Consider the following 20970-nt stretch of genomic DNA (forward strand, 5'->3'; position numbering starts at 1 on the left):
TAAACATTATATAAAAAAAAAAAGTCCAAAAGATTTCTTGTCACATCATATTCCCCAAAAATTATTAAAAATGTATTAAAAGTTTTATATACGGGACCCCCGCAAGATATTCTTTGGATAGGGGATAAGATGTCTTAGGGCCCGAGTACCCCTTTAAGGATGCCTTTGGCAGTCCACAGCAATCGAGTGCTGAAAAGATAGGTGCAATAGCATTACACTGATCTATGTAAGCCTTCTATTGATGGCTTTTCATAGGCCCATAGGGGAGCCAAAAATATAGATATTTTTTTAAATATAAAAAATTCCTCCCCCTAATAAAAGTACAAATCATCCCCCTTTTCTCATGGTTCAAATAAAACACTGTAAAAAAATGATAAACATATTTGATATTGCTGCAAGGGTAATTGTCCGAACTTTTAAATTATGATGTTCCTGATGCTGAACAGTAAAAGGCGTGAACGCAAAAAAATTCTGAACGCCAAAGTTGCAGATTTTTGGTCACTTAATGTCCCAGAAAAAAATGTAATTCAAAATGATCATAAAGTCATAGATACGCAAAAGTACTGTTAAAAAACTTCAGCTCATGGCACTAAAAATAAACATTAAAATCGCTCCATAGGTGGCAAAATAAAAAAATAAAGTTATAGGGGTCAGAACATGGCGTTAAACAACCTTTTTTTTTTTTTTTAGGTTTTCGATTTTTTTTTTATCTTAAAACTAAACAAGAATTACCCATGTTTGGTATCATTGGAATCATGCTGACCCATAGAATAAAGATAGATTTACCATATTTTGAACCCTGAAAACATTATTGCCCCTCAAAATTGCGCAATTTCATATTTTTTTCAATTTTGCCTTACATATATATTTTTTTCTGGCTCCGTAATACATTATATGATCAAATAAAGTGTGCCAATTAGAAGTAAAACTTGTCCTACCAAAAAGAAGCCCTAATGCAACTTTGTCAGTAGAAAAATAAAAAAGTTATAGGTCTTAGAATATGGGGAGCAAAATAAAAAACGTGATCCAAAAATAAAAAATCACTGGGTCATGAAGGGGTTAAAGCAGAAGTAATGTAGAAGCTTCAAAAGAAACTATCTGTGCTTTGATTTCAGAATGTAAAATGGGTGGTTTTCAAAGTTTGCGGGTTTCTTTTTAGGATATTCACCATGTGGTAAAGCTGGCATGTTGTTTTTCTCCTTTAGGTCAGCATAGTTACAATAATGGACAGTTTTTATAGTTTTTGTTATGCTTTACTACTTTAAAAAATGTACTTAAAAAATGTTTAAAATTGCCATATTCTACCCCTATAAACTTTTACATTTTGTAACTAAAGAGGTACATGAAGGCTAATTTGTACACTGTAATCTGTAGTTATTGGTGTTAATCTTAGTTCTTGAGAATTTATTATTTTTCATCACTTTATTTCTGGGATGTGATGTGACCAAAAAGAACCCTACAGTTTGGCATTTGGTATGTTTTTAGTTTTTTGTTTATGGCATTCACCTGGAATCAGTAAGGTTGTACTGGTAATTGATTTAAAGGGGTACTCCACTGGCCAGGCTTCCAGCTGTGTTCGGAACTAATTTTCTGAACGCTATGCATGTGCTGCGGCGTTCAGCCACGCCCCCTTGTGGCATCAGACATGACATCACATGGGGGCGTGGTCGACCCCCGCAGCGCACGCGCAGCATTTGGAACTAAATGCTGTGGAGTACCCCTTTAATGATGATCTTGGGGAGGTGGTCACTGGGCATCAGGAGAAGGCAGAGCTACTGAATGGGTTCTTTAGTTCTGTATATACAAAAGAAGAGGGAGGAGCTGACGCAGGCCGGGCCAGTCCTGGTGAGACACCAAGGTTTCTCAAGTGGTACGGGACCTAACACTAAACCTATCTGGCTGGATAAATAAAGCCAGGAACCAAATTACGGCAGCCTTAGGTCCGACTTGCAGACTGCTCCCCAGTTACCTCCAGTGTGGGCTAAGCACACATACAATGGGAGGGGGGAGACAGGCTACAAGCCCCACCCTGGTTGGTTAATTTATAGCAGGCCTCACAGGTGAAACCCTAATGCTACCCAGTAAGATAAAAGGGTGCATTAGTATAAGCCTTAAACAAAAGAATACCGGCTTATAGTTACATGCAGGTGGTTGTAGCAGGAAACTCTAAACCCCAAGTGCAGTTGTCCACCTTTGCTGGGGTGAAGGTCCTGCACTTGTGATGCGTTGCTATGGGCGATCCCCAGCAAAAAATGCATACATTGGAGGCTGCCTGCAAACGGTCACAAGTACCACAGTGGCATCCTGACACCAGATAAATGTGTATGTGGATGCGTAATGCATGATTCACACTAAACAATTACATACACGTGGTCTGAGGTGATAGGAGGTGCTCAACCCAAAGTGCAGTTGTGCACCTACGTTGGAGTGGAGGACCTGCACTTGTGGACCACAGTATGGTTTCACTCCTGTGGTAAATGTAAACAATGACATTAGCTAACCCTCACAATTGATGTAAAATTGAGACATTAGCCAGTATATTCTTATATGAAAGACATACCTGAGGTTTCTCAAGTGGTACGGGACCTAACACTAAACCTACCTGGCCGGATAAATAAATCCAGGAACCAGGACTAATGACACCCAAGAGTTCTTAGGGAACTCAGTTCAGTAATTTTTGTACCCTGGTTCAATATATTTAGAAAATCTATGGTGCCTGGTATTGTGCCAAGGGACTGGCGCAAGACGAATGTGGTACCAATCTTCAAAAAGGGCTCTAGGTCTTCCCCAGGTAATTATAGACCAGTAAACTTAACATCCATTGTGGGAAAATTGTTTGAGGGGCTCATAAGGGACTACATACAGGAATACATAGGGAAGAATAGTAATATAATAGTCCTGGTAGGTAGAGACAGCTGATCGGCACTGCTCTATCCCTCTCTGTATAGGTGGGAAGTACTTCGCAAGGGGAACTGCGTGTGGAGGTGCTCAACTACTTAGAAATGCAGACTGTCCAACATCGTACAGGTAAAGAAAAAAGCGTAGTGGCACTCACCAGGTTCGTTACTTCATAGATTGCTTTATTCCATTAAAAGGTGCAGTGACATTGGCGGCATCACATCCAGCCGGACCGGGACGCCAGTGCGTTCGCTTGTTGGGTTACAATTGTTTCACGCTTGCGCGCTTCAACAGACCCTCCCTCTCACCGCTTCCCTCACCTGTATATCACTACCTACAACAGGTGACGTCAGAGGCGGGAGGGATTACAACAAGCATAAGTTTAAAACCAGTTACAAAAGAAACTAAATTTAAAACCAAAGTACAGTTACAAGAAAGTGCCCAAATCTATTCTATCATTAAGACCTACATTGTCCTGTTCCCGTGTTTTTAAAATCCAGCGGGCCTCTACTTCACGTAACTCTTTAACTATATTCACTCCTTTCCGCGGGGTTAACCGTTTAATCCCTGTGAATTTTAATACGTTTGTGTTTCCATCGTGGTCTTTATTCACATGCTCAATAAGGCGCAGGGACCCTTTACCTGAATTAACAGACCAAACGTGCTCTCTGAACCGAGTGTTCATGGCACGTATGGAACTTACCGCAAGTACATATGATTGCATAAACCACATGGCTAGTTCTGCAACACATGTACTCGGTTACCTCTTTGGTTACCCTGCCCACTGTCACATTTTTCCCGGATGAGAACTGAGGACACCATTTACATCTCTTACATTGAAAATTGCCTTTAACTGACATTTTCTTCAACCAATTTTCCGAACTCACTTCTTTAAACTTGCTGCTGACTAATTCATCTTTTAGATTCTTAGTTCTTTTAAACATCACTAGAGGTCTTTGTAATCTGACGGCTCCTAACTGCGGGTCTCTTTCGATCAAGCTCCAATTTTTTGGGATCGAACTTCTAATTAAATCAGAAAGGGGGCTATATTTAAATGAAAAACAGAACTTCTCACTAGTTTTATCAGTATTACCCCCTCTATAGTTTTTCTTCTTGCTACCTTTTAGCAGATCACTTCTGGTTACTTTTTTTGCTCTAAAGCGTCGCAGAGGACTTCCCTCGGTTATCCTCTTAGCGACAATCTCTGCATCAGCTCCTCAAAAGCCTCTGGGGAGCTGTTAATCCGTTTCAAACGCAACAATTGCCCATATGGAATAGCTTTTCTGGTGTGAACGGGGTGCTAGCTGTCAAAATGTAATATTGAATTGGTTGCAGTTTCTTTTCTATAACCTTTAGTAACCAATTGACAGTTTTCTACCACCACCTTCACATCCAAGAACTCAAGTTCAGTGTCACTACATTTAGATGTAAATCGCATATTCATGTCATTGCGATTTAGACATGTCACGAATCCTTCGAAGTCAGACTGTGTACCCTCCCACAGCACAAAAATGTCATCTACGAACCGTAGATAACATCGGATGTGTTTTAAATATTTGTTTTGTGTGGAGAATACAAATCTGTCCTCGAAATGAGCCAGGAACAAATTAGCGAATGTACGCGCTACTGGCGTGCCCATTGCTACTCCCCGTTTTTGTGCGAATCATTGCTCGCCAAATTTAAATACATTGTTCCCTAGAACAAATGTAAGTGCTTCACAGACAAAGTTGATATACTTATCACTCTTGTCTGTGTTCTCCAAGATTTTTCGGATGCACTGGGTTCCATCCCCCTGCGCTATACGAGTGTAAAGGGACTCCACGTCTATAGATGTTAACAGGATAGTATAATAGTATAAGTAATAGCCAGCATGAGTTTACCAAGGATAGAAGTTGTCAAACTAACCAAATTTGCTTTATGAAGATGTTAGTAGAAGCCTTGACAGAGGGGTGCTGTGGATATAGGGGGAGATTTATCAAACCTGTGCAAAGAAAAAGTTGCCCATAGCAACCAATGATATTTTCTTTCATTTTGCAGAAGCCTTGTTAAAAATGAAAGACGCAATTTGATTGGTTGCTATGGGCAACTGGACAACTTTTCCTCTGCACAGGTTTTGATAATTCTTTCTTATAGTGTTTTTGGATTTTGCAAAGGTGTTTGACACTGGCTTAAAGGGTTTCTCCGGCACTAAGACATCTTATCCCCTATCCAAAGTATAGGGGATAAGATGCCTGATGGCACGGGTCCCGCCGCTGGGGACCCCCGTGATCTTACACGCATCACCCCATTAGAATCAGTCCCCATTGAGGGGGCGGAGCGCGTCATCACACAGGGGCGGGGCCATGACATCACAATGCTCCGGCCCCCGTGATCACCAGTAATCAGACTGGAGCAAACGTGCTTCGGGGACTGATTGTAACAGGGTGCTGCATGCAAGATCATGGGGACCCCCGTGATCAGGCATCTTATCCCCTATCCTTTGGATAGCGGATAAGATGTCTTAGTGCCGGAGTACCCCTTTAAGGATCGTACCCAGAGAGTGGTGGTCAATGATTCGTACTCTGATTGGTCTCCAGTTATTAGTGGTGTACCCCAAGGTTCAGTACTGGGCCCGCTCTTGTTTAACTTATTTATTAATGACCTAGAGGATGGGATTAACAGCCCAATTTTTTATCTTTGCAGATGACATCAAGCTTTGTAGTATGGTACAGTCTATATAGGATGTGCATAAGTTACAAGATGACTTGGACACACTGAGTGTCTGGGCATCCACTTTGCAGGTGAGGTTCAATGTGGATAAATATAAAGTTATGCATCTGGGTACTAAAAACCTGCATGCGTCGTATGTCTTAGAGGGGTTAAACTGGGAGAGTCACTGGTAGAGAAGGATCTGGGTGTACTTGTAGATCATAGACAACAGAATAGCATGCAATGTCAGGCAGCTGCTTCTAAGGCCAGCAGGATATTGTCCTGTATCAAAATAGGCATATACTCAAGGGACAAGGACATAATACTACCCCTTTATATAGCATTGGTGCGGCCTCACCTGGAATTTACTATTTAGTTTTGGACACTGATTCATAAAAGGGACGTTATAAAGCAGAGACACGCAACTAAACTAATAAGAGGCATGGAACATCTTGGCTATGAGGAAAAATGTAAGGAATTAAATGTGTTTAGTCTTGAGAAGAAAAGTTTAGGAGGGAATGTGATAATCTTAAGTATATAAATGGCCCATGCAAAAAATATGTTACAGGTACAAAAAATATGTAAAAAAAAAAAAAAAATGTTCCAGTTAAACCCTTCAAAGAACAAGGGGGCACGCCGTTTGTTCGAAGAAAAAGATTTAGTCTACAGGGGTGACAAGTCTTCTTTACCCTAAGAAGTGTGAATTTATGGAACAGTCTAACTTAGGAACTGGTCACAGCAGGAGCAGTTGAAAGCTTCAAAACAGGGTTAAATACATTCCTAGAACAAAATAACATTAAAGCTTACGCAAAAAATATAGAATCCCTTCCCCTTCATTCACTCATACCCTTTCCCTTCACCCCCTTGTTTGAACTCGATGGACATATGTCTTTTTTCAACCGTACTAACTATGTAACTATATTATAACCCTTCACGAACTTTAAACATAAATGCATGTCCTGGTGCTCTGGTACGTAACACATTAGGATGTACATTTATGTCCTGAGTTTTGGTCCAGCTATAAAGCTAGTGCCGGAGCTGTGCTCACTTCTTCAACTGTAATTAAGGGCTGCTATCATCAGCCATGCACTCCTAGTCAATGACAGAGAAAAGCCAACTCATTTTTATCCATCATTAACCATCATTTTTACCGTAAAGTGCACTGCATAAAAAACGAAACCTCTAAACGTGTTAAATTAGGCCAAAATAGACTGTGTCCAAAAGGAATTAATAGTTAAATAGGCTATGTCATTTGAACATATTTTGCATAGATCAATAGCACAAATGAGTACAAGAAACTTTGATAACAGTAGACAGAAGTGTTTTTGTCTTATAAAATATAATACAAACCTCTACCCTCCCCCCCACCATAGACCATAGGGCTATGACGTAATGAGCTCCCGGCGCCGGCTCCAGCATTTGGAACAGTTTTTTCCAAACGCTGAGCAGCAGAGTACCCCTTTAAGGAGACCTCTTCAGTTGTGAAGGCAGGTACAGTATCTGATTCCAAAATAATGTGTTGTATAATGAGCACATTATGATGTCTTTCCAAAATGTTGAACTAGCCTTTGGTGTCAATTTTTACAAAAGCAAAAAATATTGTTTCGACTCGATATAGTAGGTGAGAACAATAAAACATATTATGCACCACTTTACCTCTGTTCCTTGGAAATGTATCTCAAAAGTTAAGCCTCATTAAAACATGTTGGAACTATCCTTTTGGGCTGGATTCTCACAGACTGTTTTGGTCTCTTTTTAACCAAAACCAAGAGTGAAACCGGGAACAAAGAAAAAACTATAGTGGAGAGATTTTTCCTGTTTTTGGAACCACTTCAGGTTTTGGCTAGAATACTGACCAAAATACAGAATAAATACATATAGAATAAAGGTGGTCACTGGTAGGTACTATATTACTTGGGTGGTTTTATTTCTTCATTCAAATACACTGTAAAATGGCTGCACAGCTAAAAGTAGATTTGCCTTTTATTTTTGTGCATTTTCTGATATATTTTTATTGCCTAAACCCTAGGACATTGTATGTTTGTGAAAATAATAGTAATTTCTTCAAAAAAAATCATAAGAACTGTAATATCTGGCATTAGCTCTAAATCATGTCACGGTAAGAAGCAATACATTTATAGGAACTGTTGTTCTTTTTTTTTAATGCAAAATATAGTTTAAGATAAAGTAGTTTGAACAGAATAATTGAATCCAGGTCTACAAAGAAATTGAATTTCTGAGGAAATTTATCAAGAATGATTTAGGAGGTGTGGTGTAAATTTTATGAGCTACGGAATTTCAAAAGCAAAAGGGATTGTTTAATTATAAAAATAAATACATTTCTATGTTAATTTTTCTGAGCTTCTAGTATTTGCTTGTAAATAGTTTTCTGTAAAAAGGGATTCATTTTTGCCGAGAGAGAATATTTTTTAATATTCAGCATTTTACTTGCACAGTATACGGCAACCTAAAGGGGCTGTATGAGATAGATCTGAGAGAGATCTGCATTTCTATGTTTTCTCAGAAACAGCGCCTCTTTTCTGTATAAGCTTTGTGTGGTATTACAGGTCATTTGAATGAGACTGATCTGCAAGAACATATTTTTATCAACTGAGGCAGGAGTGCAGTGAAAGGTAGCACCTGCTATAAAGCTGTAGGTTGATAGCACAGGATTGGCCACTGACAATAGGAGCTGGTCAAATTTCCCTGTACACTGGGTTTAGGAAACCACAGCACCCAAATCCAAATGTTGAATTATGCATATACTGTATATTTATTATTAATTGAAGTTTTGACATCAGCAGGTAGATGAATTTAGAAAGCCGAATTAGTCATAAATGCCACATATGATAGATAAACTTTGACAAACATTTAACCCTCTTGGGCCTTGCTTGAGCGGGATATGTGGGTAGCAATATAAATACTAGAATTTTCATAAGCTGTGTACACATCCAAATTTTTTTCCTTAAATAAAATATAAATACCAATATAATACAACTTTTACATATAAGACAAATAAACCAAATAGATACTATGTTAAAGGAGAACTCTGGGATGTACCAACTTATCTCCTATCTTAAGGATAGGGGATAAGTGTTAGATCGTGGGGTGTCTGACTGCTGGTCCGCCCCTGCCGCGATCCCCCGCATGGAGCCCCGACTCCTTTCATGAATCGAGCCTTTTTGACCACAGCACGAAGCTGCGGCCAACACACCCTCTTCATGCAGTTCTATGGCAGAGCTGGAGATTGCCAAAAGCAGTGCTCCGGCTCTCCTCTAAAGATGCATGGAGGGGGCATGACGGCCGCTACTTCGTGCGGTGGTCGACACGCCCCATTCATGCTGAGCACCGGGGCGCCAATCAGGAGATCACAGGGGGCCCCAGAGGTCGGACCCCCCCCCCCCGTGATCTAACACTTATCCCCCATCCTTAAAGGGGTATTCCAGGCCAAAACTTTTTTATACATCAACTGGCTCCAGAAAGTTAAACAGATTTGTAAATTTCTTCTATTAAAAAATCTTAATCCTTCCAATAGTTATTAGCTTCTGAAGTTGAGTTGTTGTTTTCTGTCTAACTGCTCAATGATGATGTCACGTCCCGGGAGCTGTGCAGTTCCTATGGGGATATTCTTGCACAGCTCCCAGGACGTGACATCATCATTGAGCAGTTAGACCGAAAACTTCAGAAGCTAATAACTATTGGAAGGATTAACAGCAACAGAAGAATGCAGCAGCACACTGCCAGCACAAGGATATAGGTGAAACATGAAAATGCAGTTAAAACATGGAGAGCTATACAGCTATGGTGTAATAGATGCAAATGTGAAACTATGAAATAGTGAGGCACTTAGCTCGCAAATTTGTCTCCGCCGGCGGTCATATTGGAAGGATTAAGATTTTTTTAATAGAAGTAATTTACAAATCTGTTTAACTTTCCGGAGCCCGTTGATATATAAAAAAAAGTTTTTGCCTGGAATGACCGCCGCTTCTAAAGTGAAAGTGAAACTATCCCGGCTAGTCAGTCGGGCTGTTCGGGACCGCCGCGGTGAAATCGCGGCATCCCGAACAGCTTCCAGGACACCGGGAGGGCCCTTACCTGCCTCCTCTGTGTCCGATCGACGAATGACTGCTCCGTGCCTGAGATCCAGGCAGGAGCAGTCAAGCGCCGATAACACTGATCACAGGCGTGTTAATACACGCCAGTGATCAGCATGAGAGATCAGTGTGTGCAGTGTTATAGGTCCCTATGGGACCTATAACACTGCAAAAAAAATGTAAAAAAAAAAAGTGTTAATAAAGGTCATTTAACCCCTTCCCTAATAAAAGTTTGAATCACCCCCTTTTCCCATAAAAAAAATAAAACAGTGTAAATAGAAAAAAATAATCATATGTTGTATCGCCGCGTGCGTAAATGTCCGAACTATAAAAATATATCATTAATTAAGCCACATGGTCAATGGTGTACGGGGAAAAAAAATTCCAAAGGCCAAAAAAGCGTATTTTTGGTCAGTTTTTATACCATTAAAAAATGAATAAAAAGTGATCAAAAAGTCCGATCAAGTACCTATAAAAACTTCAGATCACGGCGCAAAAAATTAGTCCTCATACTGCGCTGTACGTGGAAAATAAAAAAGTTATATGGGTCAGAAGATTACATTTTTAAATGTGTAAATGTTCCTGCATGTAGTTATGATTTTTTTCAGAAGTACAACAATATCAAACCTATATAAGTAGGGTATCATTTTAAACGTATGGACCTACAGACTGATGATAAGGTGTAATTTTTACCGAAATATGCACTGCGTAGAAACGGAAGCCCCCAAAAGTTACAAAATGGCGTTTTTTCTTCAATTTTGTCGCACAATGATTTTTTTCCCTGTTTTAACGTGAATTTTTGGGTAAAAGGACTAATGTCACTGCAAAGTAGAATTGGTGACGCAAAAATTAAGCCATAATATGGATTTTTAGGTGGAAAATTGAAAGGGTTATGATTTTTAAAATGTAACGAGGAAAAAGCGAAAGTGCAAAAACTGAAAAACCCTGAGTCCTTAAGGGGTTAAGCTAGGGGATAAGTTGTTACATTCCAGAGTTCTCCTTTAATATGATCATATCCGGCATAGTTATCTATGTTATATTGGCATCAGTCATCAGATAAAAAATTCTAATAGGGGAAGATTTATCAAACTTTATGGAAAGGCACAGTGGTACAGTTACCCATAGCAACCAATCAGATTCCAGTTTTTCTGTTTCAAAGGCCTATAAAAAAATATAAAAGAAATAACCAAAGTAAAAAACGCCATAACTGGGCCATCCATATGTCGTATTAAACAAATCCGCAAAGTGAATAAGAATAATACCAAGATACTGTATTGAAATCATGGAGGCTGAGCATAATAACCTTCTGTAATGGCACCATACTAAGAACACAGGCAAGTTAAATAGTAAGTGGGTGTAAGGCAAGGGGACGACATGAACTTGTGATATAATCACATCAATACAGCTGAGCTCTCAGCATATCGTAATCTCTGAGGCAGCCCACACCGATGCACTGACCCAGAGACCAGCGGAGGCTGTCAGAATCATCTGGACAAATAAAATCAGGAAAATAGAAGAGAAATTAATATCAGTATGGAAAAAAGAAAAGTAAACAAGAAGGAAAAATAGTAAATAGAAAATATACATGAATGGAGAGAATAGGGAGTAGAAAATGAGTGAATAAAGAGAGAACATGTAGAAAAAGGAGAATACATATGAATGAATGGAGAAAAAGAAAGAAGAGAACTTAGATAAGTAAAATAGAGATGAAATGGCTGCATTGTTGTCCCATATTAGCCAATGATTGGTTGAGCGGGAAAGTCCTGCTTCGAACTCTCATCTAAGAAACAAGCAGAAAAGACGATTGATAGGGAATTGAAAGGGGCCAATTGGGATCTGGGAAGGGACCAGGGGTTCCTGGCTTTCTTTTTCCTTCTACTTTTATATGGCCCCAGCAATATTTTTTTTTTTTTTTAAATGTCTGAGTACCCCTTTAAATGTTGTCATAGGGAAACTGAAATCCTAGTGTTTGTGTCTGAGAAATGAAAATTAGGTTGGGAGCCCCACTGGAGGTTATAACTAGTTTTAATGTTGACCATCTCTGGACACTGTCAGTACTATATAAGTAACAGAAATAAATAAGATAAGGAAGGTTTCAGTAACATGTAAAGGTGTCTAAATTCTGCTAAGAGTGGCTCAATTAAGATAACTGCCACCTTAACAATGGATATAACAGCAATTAATATGTCAATATCTGGTTGTAACTGGCAATTCTGTTTTTTTTTTAACTCTTTAACTTTGTGTGCATTCAAGTAGGGAAAATACACTTTTTAGAATCAATAATGCAATAAAAACAATTGGCCTGTCACTTAATCTACCCTAAAAGGTATCCCTATAGAAAAAGGGGTTAACACATTGGGGATTCTTTGAGAAAGAACCATAAATAAACAGCATTTTCTAGGATATGAATGTTTTTTTAACCAGATATTAGATGTGTATTTTTTTTAATGTTTTACCTAGATTTTCTTTCCTGAAACATGTGATTTTTTTTACTGATTCTATCTTCTGTTTGAAATTTTTGATCCTTTTTTAGGTCATTATATCTTGCCTGATCTACATTTGACTGGATTTAGAGATATGCTTTACAGTAAGCCCATGGACATAGACACAAAAGACTATTTACCTCTATTTGAGAGACTTGCAGACATGTTCTTTGACCTTTGCAGAGGTGGAGAGTAGGGGGATTTGGGGTCATCTGAGCTCTCACTAGGACTATTGTGAATAATCTGATCCCATCTTATCTATGTGCTGGTGTCAACTTTTACTATGCATGTAGACATCAGAAAAAATGAAAGTCGGCACTCACTACTTCTTCAGAGTATCTTCTTTTTATTAAATACTCACATATTAATACAGGAAGGGGCGAAACATAGAGGGGAGGGGGTACCACAAGGCGACAGCACTGTTTCGCACTCTTGCGTGCTTCAACTGAGGCCAGTTGAAGCATGCAAGAGTGCGAAACAGTGCTGCCGCCTTGTCGTACCCCCCTCCCCTCTATTTGTCATCCCATTCTGTAGGAATATGTGAATATTTAATAAAAACAAGATACTCTGAAGACGTGGTGAGTGCCGACTTTTATTTTTTCTGATGTCTATATGCAAAGTTTAAAGTCTTCAGTCAGAGCACCACAATATGCTTCTTACTTATATAGGCAGACTGTCCAGTGTTGACGCACAAAGAGTCCAAGTGTTATAGCAGTGCCGGACTTCATCTCTTTTTTGCTCAACTTTTACTATGCTCCTGTTTGTGATGATAATGTTGAAGGCACTAGATAGTAAAATAGAAAATTTGAAAAACCGCCACTGAGGTTTAACGTGTAAACTTGTTTCAAACAATAGATCCTTTTCTGTTGATAAATTGCCTTATATTAAAAGCAAACTGTAACGTTCCTGAAGCCTAATGGCGGTTGCCAAACTTCTAAAATCTTTTATTTCTCTGGTAAGTGTCAAGTAGACGGAGTCAAGTTTCTTAAATGTCATAGCCTGACACACCTCTTTGCTCACCCATACCTCCCTGTACATCTAACAAGGAGGGTCTGGGAGGTGGGGTAAGTGTGGAGGTGTGGCAGACTGTAGCACTTGAGCAGCGTGGCTCCACCACAAATTTTTTTTTTCAGTAAAAAAAAAGAGAGAAATATTGTTACAAAAAATGTTTGCTGTTGTATTATTTCTATATGCAAAAATGTCTTAATTTTATCATAATATATATTATTTATCATCATATATATTTATTTGGTTATTCCTTTACAGATGATTTTGGTCATATTGAGCCTTCATCACACCAGTCCTTTAAAGAAAACGCTAGCATTACTTTGAACTTCCTATACACCTTATTGGGAGATGTGAAGCAAGTGACTGTACAAAAATTTACAAGTGGGAAGATTGACTTAGTTGCATCCTGTGCACATGTAAGGAATGGAAGAACACGCCTGTCATATGGTTTTGATTTTATTCATCACAGCTTTGTGAACTGTTCAAACCTTCAAAATATTACTTTAATAATCCATAAAGCATGCGTCACCGATGATGGACTCTATCAGTGCCTTTTTTGGTCAGATGTCAAGACTCAAACCATCTCCAAAAGGGTGTACTTGCAGAAAAAGGGTAAGGGCAATTATTTTATTTTTTTTATACATTTTTAATCTTTGAGAACACTTAAATGGGTGCTGTCATTTGCAAAAACGTTTTCTGTAAAATAGATAATTACATTATACTGTATGTATATTTGTATTATTCAGTGATTTAAAATGTTTTTGTGGTGAAAAATGTTATCTTGTCTCTGCGGCTATTGCCTGTGTGTCTCTGTGCAGAGACATAATACAGGAAGTGTTGTCGGGACAAGCAGAGCTCTGTGTAGTGAAGGTAAGCAGGTCTCTGTACACTGAGGACAAGCAGGGCTCTGTGCATTGGAGACAAGCAGGGCTCTGTACACTGAGGACAAGCAGGGCTCTGTACACTGAGGACAAGCAGGGCTCTGTGCACTGAGGACAAGCAGGGCTCTGTACATTGAGGACAAGCAGGGCTGTGTGCACTGAGGACAAGCAGGGCTGTGTGCACTGAGGACAAGCAGGGCTCTGTACACTGAGGACAAGCAGGGCTCTGTGCAGTGAGGACAAGCAGAGCTCTGTGTAGTTAGGACAAGCAGGGCTTGCTGCACTGAGGACAAGCAGGGCTCGGTGCACTGAGGACAAGCAGGGCTCTGTACACTGAAGACAAGCAGGGCTCTGTGCACTGAGGACAAGCAGGGCTCTGTGCATTGAGGGTCTATGACACTCCCCCTGCTCTAACAGCAGGTTGATTGACAGGCCAGGGGCCAGCACAGAGCCCTACTTGTCTGCCACACTACCTGTACACACAGTAATGCAGCACACTCACAGAGGTGTCCGGCTAAAGCGCATGCCAGGAAAATGTAATAAAAAAAAACAACAAAAAAAAAACCAACAACACATTTAAACATAAATAATTTAAATGGGAGATGGGATATCTTTTTGATGATAGATTATATAACAGGACTTGCCTATTTCCCTTATTACATTACTTATAAAACTTTTTAAAACATTTTTTTTTAGTGGGTCTTCTTCTTTTTCTAAAACATGCTATTTTTGTCCATGGACTCTTCTGACATTGTAGCTGTTTCAGTTTTAATCCTTTTTTACAGAACCACTTTAGGTCTTCATGGTCACCCCTTGGGCCATGTCTCAAAGATGATTTCATTAAAAAATCCCTTAATATATGGAAGGATCTTCATGCTACTTATAACCAGATTTTTCCAATAAATAGATTGTAACATAGTGACATTCAGTTGCTGGGTTCTTTACTAGTCAGGATACAGAGGCGGACCCTGAGTCTAGTCTCGGGAGTATAATGCGGTGGTTGACACGCCCCCTCCATTAGACTTGCATTTAGGGGGCGTGGTGTGATGTCACAATGGGCATGGCTGTGATGTCACAATGGGCATGGCTGTGACGTTACAACCCCTGCAGCCCACACCCAGATTTTGGAACAGAATGGGGCAGTGGAGTACCCCTTTAAGTACACAGCATAGTTCCCCCACACTAGGTAGGCAGCATTGTTCCCCCACACTAGGTTGTCAGCATAGTTCCCCCCCACATTAGGTTGTCAGTATAGTTCCTCCACATTAGGTTGTCAGCATAGTTCCCCGCACATTAGGTTATCAGCATAGTTCCCCCACATTAGGTTGTCAGCATGGTTCCCCCACATTAGGTTGTCAGCAAAGTTCCCCCCACATTAGGTTGTCAGTATAGTTCCTCCACATTAGGTTGTCAGCATAGTTCCCCCCACATTAGGTTATCAGCATAGTTCCCCCACATTAGGTTGTCAGCATGGTTCCCCCACATTAGGTTGTCAGCAGAGTTCCTCCCCCACATTAGGTTGTCAGCATAGTTCCCCCCCACATTAGGTTGTCAGCATAGTTCCCCCCCACATTAGGTTGTCAGCATAGTTCCCCCCGCATTTGGTTGGCAATATAGTTACCCCATATTAGGTTGGCAGTATAGTTCCCCCCCTCCCCCACAGTAGGTTGGCAGTATAGTTACCCTCCACATTAGGTTGTAGTTCCCCCACATTAGGTTGGCAGTATAGATCCCCCACATTAGGTTGATAGTATAGTTCCCCCCACATTAGACTGGCAGTATAGTTCCCCCCACATTAAGTTGTCAGCATAGTTCCCCCACATTGGGTTGTCAGCATAGTTCCCCCCCACATTAGGTTGTCAGCATAGTTCCCCCTACATTAGGTTGTCAGCATAGTTCCCCCCACATTAGGTTGGCAGTATAGTTCCCCCCCCCCGCATTAAGTTGGCAGTATAGTTCCCCTCCGCATTAGGTTGGCAGTATAGTTCCCCCCACATTAGGTTGTAGTTTAGTTCCCCCACATTAGGTTGGCAGTATAGTTCCCCCACATTAGGTTGGCAGTATAGTTCCTCCCACAGTAGGTTGGTAGTATAGTTCTCCCACATTAGGTTGGCAGTATAGTTCCCCTACAGTAGGTTGGCCATATAGTTGCCCCCACATTAGGTTGGCAGTATAGTTCCCCCCACATTAGACTGGCAGTATAGTTCCCCCACATTAGGTTGTCAACATAGTTCCCCCAGATTAGGTTGTCAGCATAGTTACCCCTACATTAGGTTGTCAGCATAGTTCCCCCCTACATTAGGTTTGCAGTGTAGCTCCCCCAACATTAGGTTGGCAGTACAGTTCCTCCCCACATTAGGTTGGCAGTATAGTTCCCCCCACATTAGGCTGGCAGATTAGTTCCCCCCACATTAGGTTGTAGTTCTCCCACATTAGGTTGTCAGCATAGTTCCCCCACATTAGGTTGTCAGCATAGTTCCCCCCACATAAGGTTGGCAGTATAGTTCACCCCGACATAAGGTTGGCAGTATAGTTCCCCCTACATTAGGTTGGCAGCGTAGCTCCCCCAACATTAGGTTGGCAGTATAGTTCCCCCACATTAGGTTGGCAGTATTGTTCCTCCCACAGTAGGATGGCAGTATAGTTCCCCCACATTAGGTTGTAGTTCCCCCACATTAGGTTGGCATTATAGCCCCCTACAGTAGGTTGGCTGTATAGTTCCCCCCACAGTAGATTGGCAGCATAGTTCCCCCCACATTAGGTTGGCAGTATAGTTCCCCCCTACATTAGGTTGGCAGTGTAGCTCCCCCAACATTAGGTTGGCAGTACAGTTCCCCCCCACACTAGGTTGGCAGTATAGTTCCCCCCACATTAGGCTGGCAGTATTGTTCCCCCCACATTAGGTTGTAGTTCCCCCACATTAGGTTGTCAGCATAGTTCCCTCACATTAGGTTGTCAGCATAGTTCCCCCCACATTAGGTTGGCAGTATAGTTCCCCCCGACATAAGGTTGGCAGTATAGTTCCCCCTACATTAGGTTGGCAGCGTAGCTCCCCCAACATTAGGTTGGCAGTATAGTTCCCCCCACATTAGGTTGCAGTTCCCCCAAATTAGGTTGGCAGTATAGTTCCCCCACATTAGGTTGGCAGTATTGTTCCTCCCACAGTAGGATGGCAGTATAGTTCCCCCACATTAGGTTGTAGTTCCCCCACATTAGGTTGGCATTATAGCCCCCTACAGTAGGTTGGCTGTATAGTTCCCCCCACAGTAGGTTGGCAGCATAGTTCCCCCCACATTAGGTTGGCAGTATAGTTCCCCCCTACATTAGGTTGGCAGTGTAGTTCCCCCCTACATTAGGTTGGCAGTACAGTTCCCCCCCACACTAGGTTGGCAGTATAGTTCCCCCCACATTAGGCTGGCAGATTAGTTCCCCCCACATTAGGTTGTAGTTCCCCCACATTAGGTTGTTAGCATAGGTCCCCCACATTAGGTTGTCAGCATGGTTCCCCCCCACATAAGATTGGCAGTATAGTTCCCCCCTACATTAGGTTGGCAGTGTAGCTCCCCCAACATTAGGTTGGCAGTATAGTTCCCCCCACATTTGGTAGGCAGTGGCCCTCACAGACATACAGCCTTCAGCCATATACAGTGTATGGCTGGAGGCTGTGTGTCTTTGTACTGCCCCACTTCAGTGCTCCGACCACCGCTCCTCTGGTCATGATGTACGGTTATGGCCTATAGACCGGAGGAGATGGCGCTGGTTAACTTACCATGAGATGGCGCTGGATAACTTACCATACCAATTGCCCCTTTGTCCCCTCCCGGATCCACCACTGCCAGGATAATAGATGTTTTAAAAGTTAGTGAGCAGACGGATTTAAAAAAAAATAAAAAACACTTTGTTTGTCTCTATTGTTTTCTAAAGGCACTTTTCTTGTACCTTGATCTTGAGAATTATGAATGATCACTTTTTATGCCTGAACTTTAATAACAAGAATCTACAATACATTAGCCCACAAGATTTTAACAAAATGTCTATCTTTATTAAACTGTAACAACAGGTAGAAAAAAGCACCCATAAAATGACCCACCCTTAAAATACCCCCAACAAAAAGCCAAGCAGAACACCCCCGGGATGTATGAAAAGGGATCACAGTATTTGCCAATAGTACAAAAAATGTTCAGTATAAGTAAAACCAGCACGCGTGTTTCGGGCAATCCCTTTCTCAAGAGGCGCCTCTTGAGAAAGGGATTGCCCAAAATACATGTCGAGGTAGCGGGACAACATCTAGGGATCAGTCAGCATGTCACAATCAGGTAAAGTATTGGTTTAAGATAGTGTAATAGCGTGCTGGTTTTACTTATACTGAACATTTTTTGTACTATTGGCAAATATTTTAATCCCTTTTCCCTGTTCTGCTTGGCTTTTTGTTGGGGGTATTTTAAGGGTGGGTCATTTTATGGGTGTTTTTTTCTACCTGTTGTTACAGTTTAATAAAGATTGATATTTTGTTAAAAACTTGTGGGCTAATGTATTGTAGGTTCTTGTAGTGGATATCATTAGCCTTTTGGGCTTGTAGGTAATATATGAACTTTAATAACCCCTGTTTTATAATATCAGACTTTGAGTCTTATTTTATTTTTCCATTGGAACCTATTAAGTGCTGTAAATTCATCTCTGGTTATACACAGCTGAATGAAAATATATATGTTGAAATCTTTAGTTTATACAAAAGAACCGTCCAGTGTGTCGTATAGAATGGCTTTAAAAACACTTGAGAAAATGTAATAAAATAAAAAAATATGTTTCTATTGGAAAAACAGCTACAGGTTTTGTTTTATTGAATTTAACACATTGTTCTACAATGATAAAATATTGCCATTTTCAGTTCATTGTTATTTTTTTTGCTACTTGAAATAGTTTAGCAGCACTAATCAATATCTTACACTGCATAGTAATAAATCTGCAAGTACACTGAATAAACAGTGCTTACCCTTGTCCATGGATAAGCACTTGCATATTTTTTATTGGTTCCAAATGATAAGCTATCAGTCCAAGATGGGTCCATGATTTGCGGCAAAAGCTTTGTTGTATCCATTAAGATATGGATCATTTGATGGATATTTTATGTTTGGGTTTATCAGGGCTAATAATATCCAATGAATCTAAGTATAGCAGTTTTTATATATTCAAATATATCTGCTCAGACTTTATAGATATCTTCATGAGCACAAAGCTGGTTTTCAGTATTCATAAGACGCTGGCTCTTTGAGATTCCTGTCCAGTGAAAGCTGTTTTGGGTCTGTAATAAAATATATTTTTGTGTTGGCACTTTACTTATTAAACACTGTGTAGTCAAACGTATGTGAATCCTAATTTAGATATTCAATTTAGATGATTTAGCCACACCCATTACAAAAAGAGGTACAGAATGAGGCACACTATGGGCTTCATTTACTAAGAGTACCGGGTTTTTACTAGTGGGAAAAATTGTTTCAGACTTGCAGGATTCCTCTATATTTACTATTGGGAAAAGTCGGGAACATTTTCTGGCCAGCTTTTACCCACAGGATTTTCTGTGAACTCAATAGTAAATCGGTTGGATTGTGAAACCACGCCCCCTTTCCAACCGCCCGCGCCCCTTTGTGACAGACCACGCCCTTTTTTGCAGCTTTTCACAGTGCAATGTCGGGTTTGTTGGATTTTCCAGGCGCACACTGTCGCAGACTGGCGCAGTCATTTCTCAGACACTCTTTGCCAAAATAACCAGACAAAAACTGGTCGTTTTCAGCTTAGTAAATGAAACCCAATATTACTGGTGCTATAAGTAAGGCTGCCTTTAACCCCTTAACCCCTTCCCGACCTATGACATACCTGTACGTCATGGGTGGCAAGGTGTTCTCGACCCATGACATACAGGTACGTCATGGACATTACTGCCGCTACTCACGGCATCCCGCAGCGCCCGGAAAGATGGTGGCTATCACTGATAGCCAGCCATCTTACCGTGCGACCATGGGGGGTTTCATCCCCCACCCCCCCCAGCGATCGCTGCTATCAGCTGGTCAAATCTGACTAGCTGATAGCAGCGCGGTGTGTGAGTTCCGATCACGGGGATCGGGACACACACCGCTCTGCTAAGTGTCCCTGACCCGTCCCCCGGCGTCACTTACCCGTCGGAGCGGTGTCCCGAGCGGTCCCGGCGTCCTCCGTGCGGTCCCGGCGTCCTCCGTGCGGTCCCGGCTGCGCTGCGTCCCGGAGGTGAGTTTCCGGCAGCAGTGCGGCATCTTCATTGGCAGCAGTGAGATCGCCGTAAAGCGATCTCACTGCTGCCTCTGAGAGTTTCAAAACTGCAACTCCCAGCATGCCCAGACAGCCTTTGGCTTTCTGGGCATGCTGGGATTTGTAGTTTTGCAACATCTGGAGGTCCACAGTTTGGAGACCACTGTATAATGGTCTCCAATCTGTGCTCTTCCAGATGTTGCAAAAGTACAAATCTCAGCATGCTCAGTCTGTCCAGGCATGCTGGGAGTTGTAGTTCTCTAACATCTGGAAGAGCACAGATTGGAGACCATTATACAGTGGTCTCCAAACTGTGGACCTCCAGATGTTGCAAAACTACAACTCCCAGCATGCCCAGACTGCCCAAGCATGCTGGAAGTTGTAGTTCGGCAACATCTGATCCTTCAGATATTGCCGAACTACAACTTCCAGCATGCCTTGGCAGTCTGGGCATGCTGGGAGTTGTAGTTTTGCAACAACTGGAGGCACACTAGTTGGGAAACATTGTCCGTTTCCTACCTCAGTGCCTCCAGCTGTTGCAATTGTTGCAAAACTATAACTCCCAGCATGCACTGACAGACCATGCATGCTGGGAGTTGTAGTTTTGCAACAGCTGGAGGCACACTGGTTTGGAAA

At 41.3% G+C, this 20970-nt stretch overlaps 1 protein-coding gene across 9 annotated transcripts in view; it reads left to right on the forward strand.

Annotated features, from left to right (window-relative positions):
* LOC130273931 (CD226 antigen-like) overlaps window positions 1-20970 on the forward strand; it is a 122642-nt gene that overhangs the window by 55715 nt on the left and 45957 nt on the right. For 8 of the 9 annotated variants that reach the window (XM_056521467.1, XM_056521471.1, XM_056521463.1 and 5 more), the window contains exon 4: window positions 13430-13783. In XM_056521467.1, coding sequence (XP_056377442.1) covers window positions 13430-13783 — 354 coding nt within the window. Of the gene's footprint in view, window positions 1-13429; window positions 13784-19268; window positions 19395-20970 lie in introns of those variants that run through there. The other variant, XM_056521472.1, reaches the window with a different exon arrangement.

Source organism: Hyla sarda, chromosome 5 (assembly GCF_029499605.1).
Source record: "Hyla sarda isolate aHylSar1 chromosome 5, aHylSar1.hap1, whole genome shotgun sequence".
NCBI classification, from domain to species: Eukaryota; Metazoa; Chordata; class Amphibia; order Anura; family Hylidae; genus Hyla; species Hyla sarda.